The sequence below is a fragment of the Zootoca vivipara genome, chromosome 3 (assembly GCF_963506605.1).
Source record: "Zootoca vivipara chromosome 3, rZooViv1.1, whole genome shotgun sequence".
Taxonomy (NCBI): domain Eukaryota; kingdom Metazoa; phylum Chordata; class Lepidosauria; order Squamata; family Lacertidae; genus Zootoca; species Zootoca vivipara.
The window spans coordinates 4,724,225-4,738,219 of NC_083278.1; the positions used below are offsets into that span (position 1 = coordinate 4,724,225).

At 43.2% G+C, this 13,995-nt stretch overlaps 1 protein-coding gene across 2 annotated transcripts in view; it reads right to left on the minus strand.

The window, feature by feature from the left end:
* COL4A2 (collagen type IV alpha 2 chain) overlaps window positions 1–13,995 on the minus strand; it is a 145,815-nt gene that overhangs the window by 20,364 nt on the left and 111,456 nt on the right. For both annotated transcript variants that reach the window (XM_060272358.1, XM_035110370.2), the window contains 7 exons: window positions 10,034–10,177; window positions 8,560–8,685; window positions 8,002–8,183; window positions 7,014–7,077; window positions 6,352–6,426; window positions 5,763–5,870; window positions 3,448–3,555 (listed from right to left, as the gene is read on the minus strand). In XM_060272358.1, the coding sequence (XP_060128341.1) occupies window positions 3,448–3,555; window positions 5,763–5,870; window positions 6,352–6,426; window positions 7,014–7,077; window positions 8,002–8,183; window positions 8,560–8,685; window positions 10,034–10,177 (807 nt within the window). The remainder of the gene's footprint in view (window positions 1–3,447; window positions 3,556–5,762; window positions 5,871–6,351; window positions 6,427–7,013; window positions 7,078–8,001; window positions 8,184–8,559; window positions 8,686–10,033; window positions 10,178–13,995) is intronic.

Genomic DNA, 13,995 nt, shown 5'->3' on the forward strand with positions numbered 1-13,995 from the left:
AATTTCAGCAGGAGGAGTTGGGAGAACAGAAAAATACATCAGATGGAATAAAATGCAGTTACACTAACATAAGGAGGGCTGTAAGCACTCTGCACTTAAAAAATAAACCCTGAAAATCTGCTCCAAGGTGACCCCAAATCTGCATCACACACACACACACAAATATCTTGTGATCTGTGTGAGTTATGCAAGTGTAGGAGAGTTGCTTATTTTCTTGTTTTAAATATCATTCCGTCACCACTTTAGGTTCTGAGATTCCATAAGGCATTAACCATTCATTTTCATACCTATATTTGTAGTCAACAAGGGCTAGAAACACTTTTAAAAAAAATCTGGAAGCTAAATTCTGTATCCACTACCATGTACATGTCAGAGCCCTGAACTTCAACTTCTTATAATCCATGCAAATTTGTTATTCCTGAGGTTGACTGCAACAGGGATACCTCTCAATCATGGTCCCCCCCCCCTCCCTAGAGAAGAGACACACACTATGACCTTAGAAGGATGTTGGCTTAAGCAGAAGTCAGTGAGGAAGGTTAATCATGAAAATTGCAGCTAAACAATCTATGTTCTCACTTAAAAATCCTCTCCTTTCAGGAGAAAACCAGTGTTCTTGTGAAATCCTTGCTTTCAGTTGTTTCATTTGAACTTATGCTTTTGTAACTATCTTATTTACATGGGTAAACAATGTTATAAAAATGAATAATTGCATCTTATAAAAATATAAAGATGCATATGCAAAAATATGATGGGGATGAATATTTACGTGTTGAGCTTGAACATGTGTAAGACCCACTTTCATTATTCCCGCTCAGTTTCAAAATTTATTGCACAGCCTTGGGCAAATCACCCTCTACCAGTTTAACCTGAATCATGACATTGTTTTGGAGCTACATGTATCCTTGCCGTACATGTGCCCGGCCACCTGGTGCGACAGCGGCACGCAGCCGTTGAGCAGCCAGGCGCTCCTCCCTCCTCCCTCCGCCGCCGCCGAGGAGCCCGGAGGCACGTCCGCCTTGGCTCCCCGAAGAAGCCGCTCGGGCTCCCTGCTCGCCGCACAGCGCGGGGGCTCGGTGGCCATTTCCTCGGAGGCTCCCGCCGCTGCCGCCACGTCCTCCTCCTCCCTGCCTTCAAGGGCCTCCTCCGCTGTTGCCTCCACTGCCACCACCCGCCGTTCGCAGCCCAGGCCAGGCCCGCGGCTCCATGGCGTGCACCCCCGCCCGCAGTGCTTCCACCCCCTCAGGCGAGCGGAGCGGAGGCTTCCCTCGGCCGCCTCAACCGCTCGGGTCGACTGACTAAGCGGCACTGAGGAGAGAGATAGGCAGCACCTCGGCGCTACTGGGCCTGCGCGGCTCGCAGCGAGACTGCGCAGTAGTGGCGACTGAAGCCGCTCGTCCCTGGCTTGGGTGGGGGGCGGCTTCTGAATGGTTTTCCCTACGCGGCTATTCGGAACGCGAGGAAGAGGCAGTGCTGCTGTTATCAAGAGAGCCCCTGGGCTCAGCGCTACGGTAGGGGCAGAGAGCTGCGAGTGCGAGCGCGCCCTCCCCAGATGTGCGCCCGGGGCTCCGGCCCCCCCTGCACCCCCCACGCTACGCCTCTGACTTCACTTAACTTATGAAGGGTTATATATCCTGCCAGGCTTATCTAGGCTGCACTCCCTCGCCTTGGAAGGAAGAGTTACCAAACTTTTCATCCTCGCTTCTTCCCACCAGGTGAACCTTCCAGTAAGGATGTCTAAGCTAAATGCTCCAAGCTTAGATGGCATGGCTTAAGAAACCCACCTTTGTGCTTCTATACAAATAATATAGGAACTCTTACTGCTGTATGGAAAAGCCAGTGAAACTGATCTATGATGTGTTTTTAAGTAAACCATTTTTAACTTACCAAATGTCTCTTTCTATGCTAAGGGAAGTGGGGGGCTTTGTAAATGACATAAAATGGGATATTTTAAAGGTCTAATAGCCTATATTTCCACACTTTACTTTGCTGCATGTTTTCATCTTTTGTTCTTCTAAATTCAGGGAATATTATCCCCTCTCCTCCTTCCATCACATTCCTGAGAAGCGGGAAGCACACACCCCCACGATATAGCAGCGCCAGAGCAGCTGGAAGTCCCCGAGCCAGCTGGCAGTCCCCCGGAGCCCATAGGAACGCATTGATTAAGTTTCAATGCATTCCTATGGGAAACCAGGACTTTCTAGACGAGTTTTTCGTAGGACGAATTGAGTCCTGGAACGAAATAAATTTGTCTAGCCACTGTAGTTGTTTATCTCTTTGATCTCTGATGGGAGGGCATTCCACAGGGTGGGCGCCACTACCGAGAAAGCCCTCTGCCTGGTTCTCTGTAGCTTTGCTTCTCACAGTGAGGGAACCGCCAGAAGGCCCTCGGCGCTGGACCTCAGTGCTCAGTGTCCGGGCAGAACAATGGGGGTGGAGACGCTCCTTCAGGTATACAGGACCGAGGCTGTTTAGGGCTTTAAAGGTCAGCACCAACACTCGGAAACGTACTGGGAGCCAATGTAGATCTTTCAGGACCGGTGCTATATGGTCTCAGCGGCTGCTCTCAGTCACCAGTCTAGCTGCCGCATTCTGGATTAGTTGTAGTTTCCGGGTCACCTTCAAAGGTAGCCCCACGTAGAGCGCATTGCAGTAGTCCAAGCAGGAGATAACTAGAGCATGCACCACTCTGGCGAGACAGTCCGCGGGCAGGTAGAGTCTCAGCCTGCGTACCAGATGGAGCTGATAGACAGCTGCCCTGGACACAGAATTGACCTGCGCCTCCATGGACAGCTGTGAGTCCAAAGTGACTCTCAGGCTGCACACCTGGTCCTTCAGGGGTACAGTTACCCCATTCAGGACCAGGGAGTCCTCTACGCCAGCCCGCCTCCTGTCCCCCACAAACAGTACTTCTGTCTTGTTAGGATTCAACCTCAATCCATTAGCCACCATCCATCCTTCAACCGCCTCTAGGCACTCACACCTTCACCGCCTTCACTGGTTCTGATTTGAAAGAGAGGCAGAGCTGGGTATCATCCGCATATTGATGGACACCCAGCCCAAACCCCCTGATGATCTCTCCCAGTGGCTTCATATAGATGAAGCATGGGGGAGAGGACAGACCCCTGTCTTGTTATATTACTGGCTCAGTAGTTTGGTGAAATATATCTCTGACAGTTTGCCAAGTTGCTTCTACAAACTTGTGCCAAGATATGTCTGTTTGCAGGACAATTAGCAGAAAGGTTGCTGTCAGAAAGTCATTTAAAGAGACAGAAATGTGTCTTTTTCATAATGTGTAGATTAACTCTAATTTAAAACTTGTGTATTAGAACATCAAAGAAAGTATTACTAGCATGTGCTGGAAATAGGCAAGACAAGAGCACATAACTTCTCCTTAAGTCTAAAATATACAATGATGTGTTACTGACAACTAGGATGAATATAATTTACCTTTACTTCCTGGAAGCCCAATCCACCCAGAACTTCCTTTTTCACCTGCTGATCCAGGAAATCCTGGATCTCCAGATAAACCTTGTTCACCAACCTGGCCTGGGAATCCTGTAGAACAAGTAGAGAACCATCACTAAGCAACCTTTGAATTGTTACAATATAAGTCAAATGGTGGTGAAAGTGATACAGTGGAACCTCTACTTACGAATTTAATCCGTTCCAAATGTACATTTGTATGTAGAAACATTCGTAAATTGAAACGTGGTTTCCCATAGGAATGCATTGGGAACGGATTAATTCGTTCCGGACCCTCACCTCCCTCGCTGCCCCGCGCTCACTGCCGCCGCTGCGAGGCCGGCCTTCTGCCGGCCTTGCAGGATCGGGCCCTTGCCGCCACCGCAAGTCCACGGCGACGGGTCCTTCCTCGCCCGCCACAGCTGCGCGGCTTCTTTCTTCGTGCTCCGGAGCCCCTTCGCCCACCTCCGCTTACCCATCCTGTGCGTGTTCAGCTGCACGAGCAGCATCTCCTTGAGGGCGATGTGTCCTCCGCCAGTGTCTCCGCAGCAGGCCCAGCGCAGGCAGCACCACATGGGGCCGGGCGCCGAAGAGCCCGTCGAGGGCGCCATGGCCGCCTCTCCTGCCCTCGGCTTCTCCGCTCAGAGCGCAGCTGGAGCCGCCATGCGGAGGAAGCGCCCTCTGCCCCTCGCCGCCCCGGCCGAGGCGCCCACCCGGTACTGCTGGCCCCGCCGGGAGAGGATCCACATCGCCACCGCTGCCCGCATGAGCCCAAGTCCTACACGGCCGCCCGCGGGTGCCCTGGATCGGCCTCCGACGTCGCCAGGACTGCAACTCCCATCACCCCACCGGGAGAGGTGGCAGCGAGGGTCCGATCCAGTAGCGGCGGCAAGCACAGGGCAGCGAGGCCATTCGGATGTTGAAAATTTTGTAAGCGCGCCGCTATTTGTTACTATTTTTTTCTCTTCGTAAGTAGAAAATTTCTTAAGTAGAGTCATTTGTAAGTAGAGGTACCACTGTATTGGATTTCTTACAAGAGTGAACTATTCTAAAACTCTTAATGATCTGATGTGAAAAAATCTGATTTGGCCTGTATTTGACTAAAAATATCTTATACAAATCATTTTAAGATTTAATAAATAGGACTCTTCATCAGTCAAATCTCCCTTAAAGCATAACTGTAGGTTCTATAGTTAATTTAAATCCTGCAATTTCTTATATAATATTACATTAATCCAATACTGCTTTCTTACGTTGCAGTCCCACTAAATATGTCTATAATGTGTGAGATATTGTTTGTATCTCCAGCAATATACTGTGCATCAGAAAGCTGAAACTTTTTTGAAGTCTATGTAGAAAATATCACCATACATAAATATAGTTGTGATTTCCCCCTCTGCTGCAATGAGATCCCTTGAGTAATTAAAACCTGCAAGTGGTAAATATATTGGTACAAACATCTTTTTCCTTTTAATGAAGGCTCTTTATTCTGGGTTGTCTTATCTCTTATAGAACTTTGTTTTAAAATGGCCTACAGCTGATTGGAAATTATATGAAGTCTATGAAAAAAGGAAGCAGTAACCATAGGTAAGGGAGATTTCTTCCACGTATGGTGGAATTGTACAAAGAATTGTGTTTACAGAACCTGGGGGTTCCCTAGTTGGTGCCTCCCACCGTTCCGAGGCATCCAGGCAGTTGTTTGGGGTCTGGTAGTGGAGCCACTGGGTCCATAGCTGGTCCATTTTCTGAAGAGGTATCCAATGTGGGCCCCTCTGCTGCCCCTGTTTAGAGCTAGTACAGTACAACCCCCCCACCATTATCTTCCGCCCTGTGGCTGCAGCAGTCGCTTGATTGCTCTGGTCACCACAAGGGCTGAGCTGGGATTGCTCTGCTTATAGTGAAAGCCAGTGCTTTTTGTTCTGGGGGGACGAAGGGGTACACATGCCCCTAAACATTTCGTGAATCTAAGTTTGGCTTCATTGAGAGGCAGTATTTCAATATGGGTAGGAAAATGAGAGTGACCCTAAACATTTTTTTAGAAAAGAAAGGGAAAAAAAACACTGGTGAAAGCAAAACAGGGGTTAAAAAAATGCCCTCATAGCCAAATGGACTGCTTTAAACTTCAGAATATGCATCAAGTATCAACATCTGTTTTAAAGTCTATAATGAAAAAGCATTCAGTATCCAGTATTGCTTTTACTTTGCTGTATTTTTAATCAACACTTTGTTATTCACTTTTAGTGTATTTTTTTAAAAAGTGTTTTATATAAGCACATTGTATACAAAACAGGGAATCCCACCTCTTTGCCCTTGCAATCCAGGGGAGCCTGGGGAGCCCCTCATGCCCTCAAGGCCAGGAAAACCTGGATCTCCAGCATCACCTTTTCCTCCTTTGGCTCCTTCTAGCCCTGCAAAAAACAAAGAGAAATATGTACGGTTTCCCACCCTTATACTGTATGCATGTATTGCTAAACCATATCCTTGGAAAACAGATTTTTAAATTTATCCTTTTATCTTTTTAAAACAATTTTTGAATTAGATGATTTCTGAATTTATAAGAAACAACTCAAATGCTGTTATATTTCTGTTCACTCCTTACTGTGCTAAAAAGTTTAACTTGAAAATAGAAATGGTCAAAACCTTACAATTAACCAGCACTCTGCGCAGAATTTTTTATCCATACCCTATAACCAGTATATTGTATTGATTTTTTTTTAAATAAGACACACTGTGGTAGTTAATTTTCCCTTCTTTACAAGTTTCCTGTTAATGTTGTTATCTTGGTGAAATTGTTGCCATGTTGGAACCTGTTTATATTTGAGCTTTTACCAATGGATATTTATCAATATACCGTAGACAATATCTCCTTTTATACAACATGCAAAATACCTGTGGCTCCAGTTATGCCAGCATCTCCTTTTGAACCTGCTCTTCCTGGCAAGTTTATAGTATCTCCCCAATCACCTGTAAGAGGCAGAAAATTGAGATAATACACACAGAGATTTATATATACCAAGTATATATATCAAGATCATCTGTTGAACATCTTTTAATGTGATAATTGTAAACTCCTCCATTTACATGTTTTTGGTATATGCACAACCACCTACCCACCCATCACGCTGAACCCATAAGTGACCCAAAAAGCCACAAAAGGGTCGGAACAGGGTGTTTGCAGGCCTTTTCAATGGGGTTTCAAATATACACAATTTCACTGATGTGCACAGTGCCTCAGAACGTTACACCCACTTAAATGGGGGGTGGGGTGGAGGGTGGTTGCCTGTATTATTTTCTCTACAATTCAACAAGACTATATATACTTCCATTTTGACTTCATCAAAAGAATGAAAAGATCTGAGAAGTCAAGATCAGTGACTCACAAAAATGAGAGAAATCTTTCCTTGTAGTGGACTGGGTCACTAGCCTTTCATTTTATAAACAAGTCTCTCTCTCTCTCTCTCTCTCTCTCTCTCTCTCTCTCTCTCTCTCTGTGTGTGTGTGTGTGTTTTACATACACATAGTTTAGATGTACAGAATATAAATGGACTCACCAATTTCCCCAGGCTGGCCACTTTTGCCAAAAATACCATCAATCCCTGGAATTCCCTTTTCCCCCTGTCACATAGATAAAAAGAACATCAAACTTTTAATCAGAATATTAACCAAAGTTCTCATTCTCTCTGGACTTCCTCCTCAACTATCTGAATTTGTTTTTCTGTCATAAATCTTGAATGTACTCTTGTTGAACAGAGTGTGCACCTGAAATCAACTTTATTTAAACTAAAAAATAACTCAAGGGTGGGGGACTATATCTGCTTGCTGGGCTGGATACAAACACCCCCCCCAACTCCAGTGGGCCATTTTGAATGGGTGTCAAACATGACACCACAATGACACTGGGTGATATGCTTTCCTTTGCCAGGGCAGTCTGAAATCAAAGCACAGGGGGTACTGATTGGCAATATCTGCAAACCCTCCTCTCAGCAGGGAACTATGGAGAGAATTAAATTTAATGCCAAGGCAATTACTGGTGTTTTGTCAAGGAAAGCCTTGTGGTTTGCCAGATGGAACTATCTCTACTCTTATGCCCCTGAGTTCTCTTGACCCCCTTCTGAGCCAATTTCATGGGTGCACAAGGGGAAGAGAGGAGGAAAATCTCACTGTGCAAAAGAGCTCCTCATGCAGGATGCTGACAGGACTCATTACCTGAATCCTGCCCAGCGTCTTTACCTGCCCCAGACCTGTTGTCATATATGTCAAGTGTCAGGCAGGTGAGCATGGCTTTTGGAAAATGTCCTCATGGACCTAGTTAGGGCTCTTGCTAGACTCAATTAGGCCTGCAGGCTGGAGCCCCCATTACACCCGAAATAAAGGAATCAAATGCATAATTTGCATGCATTGAATAATCTAGTCTGCTTTTGATGAAATCACAGGATTTGGTTTTTGAGGTTCTGGTATTTTGCTTTTCAAACTACTAGAGTAAACATACCAGAGAAAACAAAACTTGGTAGTTTGAGTCAAACAACAATATCTGCTCACCCTCCTTCCCGTTGCTCCAGGGAAACCAGAAATACCACGACCTCCTGAAACACCTATATATCCTGGTATGCCTTTTGTTCCTTTAATTCCATAGTCACCTTTTTGACCTTTTTCATAACCTGGAAAGCCAGGTGAACCTGGCCTTCCTGTCTGCCCAGGGTAGCCTAGTGCTCCTTTTGTGCCTGTAGGAAACACAGTTCAAAATGTTAAGTTAGGCTGAACCTGGCAACTAGCTGAACTTCAGGAGAGCAAATGTTGGTTTCAGCTGCCTGAAGTATTCATTATGGGGAATGAAGCCCTCGGCTGCATTCTCCTAATTAACTACCACTAAAAATTGCATTGTTAGGGGTATATATATTTCTATATCATTTTGTGGTCATTTTCTATTATTTATAATCTGAATAAGGGCTTTAGAATGTGTGCATTTTGTAATACAGAATGAAATGTTTGTAAATAAAGATTAAATTCTCATTTGCTTCATGTGACAAATGTTCAAATGCTGTAACACCAGTTTGTAATATATTCTACTCCTTTTCTGAATATGGCATTGCTCCTTACCTTTGAAACCAAAGCTCCCTTGGGCCCCACTTTCTCCTTCAATTCCCTTTTCGCCTTTCACATCAAGCATCATACTTGGCACTATTTTAGGGGGTGATCCTGGTGGGCCACGTTCACCACGGTCACCTATGGAGAGAGAATACATTATATATCCAGATTGCCATGTCAATATAGAAAACTGTTTGCAGGAGTCCCCAAACTTTTTTCAAAGAGGGCCAGATTTGATGAAGTGAACACGTGTGAGGGTCAACCAAAGCTTTCTTTAGGGTTGAAGTTGTTGAGATTTTTTGGTTTTTTAGGGTTTTACCCCAAAATTGTTGAGCTTTTTTTTTTTTAGGAATGAACAGGGGACAGAGAAAATGGACTTTGGACATGCCTGGTTTACAGCATTGATCCATCCTTACAATTTAAAGGCAACACATTTGGGAGGAACGGAAAGGTAAGAATGCTTTGTCTCCTTAAGTGTCTCCTTTTTTATGAAGTGATTGTGATCAGCCCTTCTCATGTCTCCCAGTGTGGAATAGTGGTGAGATGGTTGTATTGGAATTAAGGAGACCTCGGTTCAAATCCCTACTCAACCATGAAACTCTCTGGGGAATCTTGGTCTCTTTCAGCCTAACCTCACAGAGTTGCGTGGATAAAATGTGAGCAGGAAATAATACTAATACTTTACTACAGGGGTCAGCAAACTTTTTCAGCAGGGGGCCGGTCCACTGTCCCTCAGACCTTGTGGGGGGGGCCGGACTATATTTTGAAAATATATATGAATGAATTCCTATGCCCCACAAATAACCCAGAGATGCATTTTAAATAAAAGGACACATTCTACTCATGTAAAAACATGCTGATTCCCGGGCCATCTGCGGGCCGGATTTAGAAGGCGATTGGGCTACATCCGGCCCCCGGGCCTTAGTTTGGGGACCCCTGCTTTATTATTTACATCTTCAAACCTGTGTACTAAGGATGCCTTACAACAGAATATACAGAATAAAATACAGTAACAATAACAAAAACCATACAGTGAGTAGAAAATCACTCCTTGCAGGAAGTGTGGAATTTTTTTATTTAAAAAACCCTACATAAATTATTTAAATAAATGTTCTCAAAAAAGTATATGAGAATGTAGCAATAAAGAGTGCAGCCCAGCAGCTACTCCCTTTCCAATCATAGTCCTGAGATTTTGTTAGGAGAGAGCAGCCAGGGGCCTTTCTGCTGACTGATGCTGCTGAAAGCAAGTCCCTCTGGAAACTAAGGCAGTAATAAACCTTCCCTGCTTGATGAACACCCTGATTAATTACCAGCAAAAGCCAGCAATAGACTGAAAACACAGTAAGCTGTGAGATTAAAGCTGCCAAGAGAATTTTTTGTATAAAGAGAACAATTATATTTAATAACCTTTCTTTCAAACTGCTTTGCCATTGTGTCTCACGTACACTGAAAGACAAGCAATACTTCACAATATGAAGGGCAATACCTTTCAATCCCGAGTCCCCAGGTAAACCTCGAATCCCTGGCAGGCCAGTGAAGCCAGGCTCTCCTTTGATTCCATTCTGCCCTAGTCGCCCTCTGACGCCCATCGCACCTTTGAAACCTCCAATTCCAGAGGACCCTTTAGCACCTGTTGGTGGAAAACATAAAAGAAAACTGTTCCTGTTCATTGAAATGGAGATTAAATTCTTTGTTCTAAGGTTCTACTTTGTTCTAAGGTTCTAAATTTAAACTTTTTGTTTTTCATTTTCATTTTAAAATACAAATGCAAAAGTAAGCAATAAGTAAGGCACCTGCCCTGCATGCTGAAGGCCCCACATGTTGCAGGAAGGACTCCTGCCAGAAAATGCAAGGCAGCCACTGCCAATCAGGACAGATAATGCAGAGGGAGACTGTATGCTGAGTCAACCCCTGGTCTACCCAGCAGCTAGAGATACCAATGGCCTGACTGTAGTGCACTATGACTTTAGGCCCAAGATTTTAGGAAACACATTTTTATAGAGAGCATATGTTTACATGCATGTTAGCATGTCCTGTGTGATTGGGAATGTGTCAATGCTAACAGCTACCCATGGCATCACATCTGAAGAAGGGCCTCTGAAGAAGAGCTCCAGGGCCAGGGAAGTGGGAGGGAGGGATGTGGCCACGGAGCACGATCCTTGAGAGAGGCTTGATCATTGAGAGGTATAGGGGGAAGCACAAGGGCGCTGTGCACCCCCAGAAGAAACCCAAAGGGGAATTTTGGGTGCTTGTATTGGCAGCGCAAAATTATGAGCTCTCCTGTCATTCCTGAAGCTCCAAAAGGAACGGGGGAGGGGCAGGATTGCGCTGAAAGCATGGCTATCTACAGCAAACTCCCGACAAGAAGCCCCCAGCCTTTGACGTGGTAACTTTTTCAATTAATGCAAAGCAAGAGAACTTTAAAATTGATTGAATAAGATAATTAGGACGATTTTGCATAGTGACGGGGTGAAAGAAAGGAAGTCCGCCCTGGTCATGGCTTGCTCTACTCTGCTTGGGGACACTTTCCTGCTAAAAAAAACTTGGGCAAACTCTATAAGCAGTGAACTAAAGAAAATTGGAATTTGAACCCCACCCCCGATTCCAATAGGAAGGGGGGACGTATATGGTTACTTTCGTTCCTAGAACTGGTCTTTCTGGTGGAAAAAGCAATTGAAACAAGATATTTCTTTATATTAATTTAATTTTTATTTTGGACTCTGGGAGAAATAAAGTGGTACCTCGGTTTAAGAACAGCTCTGTTTAAGAACAATTTGGTTTACAAACTCCACAAAACCGGAAGTAGTGTCCCAGTTTGCGAACTTTACCTCAGTCTAAGAATGGAATCCGACCGTTGGAAGGGCACCAGCGGCAGGAGGCCTCAGTAGGGAAAGCGCACCTTGGTTTAAGAATGGTTTCGGTTTAAGAACACGGATTAAGTTCGTAAACCGAGGTAGTTGGCGGATCTGACTTCTTTTGGTGGGTGAAATAATTGAAACAATTGAAACCTGTGTGTCTGGACTGACACTTTCTATTTTATTGGTTTTTTCCTTTTCTGAAAACACTTTTTTACTATTATCATTGTTAATTTTGTAACTGAAGGTTTTTTTTTAGACTGTTGGATAACAATTTGGATTAGACTTTAGAATAAGTCAAAGAAGACTGGGCTTTATTTGTTCCTACTATCTTCTCCCCCCATTTTCTAAGGGAGGGGGAAGAGAAATAGACGGAACTTTGTTCTTTCTTTTTTATTTTTGCCTAAAACTATGCCTGTGGGTTGCCTTGCAAAGTTGGATTGGCTTTATGAAAAATGCTGAAGAATATCATTAATTTGGATTTACTTTTTCTCTCTCCCCCCCTTTTGTCAGTCCCCCCATTTTTTTGTGGATTACAAAAATACAATGGTGCAAGGAGTTGTAGAGAAGTAGAGAGATTTGTTTTGAAAAGATGGCCTTGCTTTGAGAACTCACCTTATCAGCAGGCAACAATGAGTAGACCAAACAAGTTAAAATAGAAAGGAAAGGGAAAATAGAGAGGAGTTGGAGGGGGAAGATAGGAAGGGGTGGGGAAGAGAGAGAAGAAAGGACACCTCGTGGCAAAAAGAAACAACTGCAGGAGGAAGGAATTATTTTTATTTTTATCAGAGAAGGAGTAATATTTAAGGAATATTTAAGGAATGGGAAATATAGAAGATTGGAGATGAATTATATAAGTGGGATTGGTGAATAAATGTTACAATCTTTAAAATATTGCATCAAAAACAACTGTTGGTGGCTGGAAGTATAACTACCACACAAACAAGAAGGGGATCCTCCCTAGAGATGGAACCTAAGGTAGATATAGCAGATATATTAATGGATCTGAAAAAAAGACTTAAGAGAGAATGCAGATAAATTGGAGAAAATGACTGGGAAAACAGAACAGAACACCAAGACTGTGGAGGGCTAACGGTACAGGTTAAAGAATTTACAACTAAAACATCAGATTTGGAAAAATCCATGCAAGAGTTGAGGGGAAAAACACAGGGCTTAGAGGAAACAACAAAAAAGACTCAAGCAGAAGGAAGAGAGCTGAAAATGGAACAGGAGAGGAAACAACAGAATTAGTGAAGGCACAGGAAGCAACATGGGACTCAATGGTGGTTCTGGAAATGCAGCAGAAGGAACAAGCTATACACCTCAGAGGGATCCCTGAGGAGGCAGAGGAAGACGAAAGAGAGAAAATCATAATGGGACTGGCTAGTTGGCTGGAGGTAGAAGAAGAGGGATTGGACCAATTGATTGACAAAGCCTTTAGAGTAAAATAAAGTTTTGCAAAAAACAAACAAAAAACACTACCATGGATTGCCTGATGATTAAAATAACATCATAATCCTTAAAGAAATCCCGAATATATTGCTTTAAAAAAGGAGAAACCATAACATTCCATATAGATGGGAGGTCCCTGAGGGTGTCTCGTTTACATATAAAGGGAAAAAGCAAAGATACAAAAATGTACAAGATATGGAGAAATTTTGGAGAAAATATTAAAAAAAAACCTTGGAGGAAAAAAAGCCTGAAGCAGTAGGTGCAGAAGGGGGGAAAGATCTGTCAGAAGAAGAAGAAGATAAACAACACCACATTTAATTTGACCTTTTTAATTATAAAATATATAAATAAAAGAGAAAAATGAATTTGAAATTTTTAACTTGGAATGTTAGCGGGCTAAATAATAAAAGGGAATAAAATAGAACATGTATTACAAAAAGAGAATTTGGACATAATATGCTTGCAAGAAACACATGTAGCAAGAAGACACAGAAGAGTCTTGATAAATAAACGATTGGGGATGGACTTTATAATATTAGACAAAAAAGAGGGGTGGTAATTTATGCTAAAAATAAATATAACCCGAAAAAGTTATTTAAAGATGAGAATGGAAGGATGATAGCAATAGAAATAACCTTACGTGGCAATTATTATTTTTGTGATAATGGAATCTATTCGCCAAATGATTAAAAATTGGATTTTTTTAAAAAAAGAACTGAAAGAAACGTCGTATGAGTTTATGGCTCAAAAGATAATATTAATGGGTGATTTAAATTGACAGGACAATTCAAAAGAAGGCAAACTACCTGTCACTTTCTTTAATATGGTAGAGAACTTAAAATTGACATTTGGCGATTTAGACACCAATCTGAAAGAGAATATACCTTTCAACTATATGACATTTGGAAGACTGGTAATGGTAACCATGGAAGAGGGGAGGGGAGTCGAAGGATTCAGGGAATCCTAAATGATGATGGGGATGTTTTGTTTGAATTTAAATTTGTTATGTAAAACTCAATAAAAATGTATTTTTTAAAAAAGAGAGACCAAGCATAACTTCAGGTAACTGGTCCCAAACTGTTCAGGGCTTTAAACATCAAAAGCAGCACCTAATGTTGTACTGCAGATGGAAAAGTCCCCG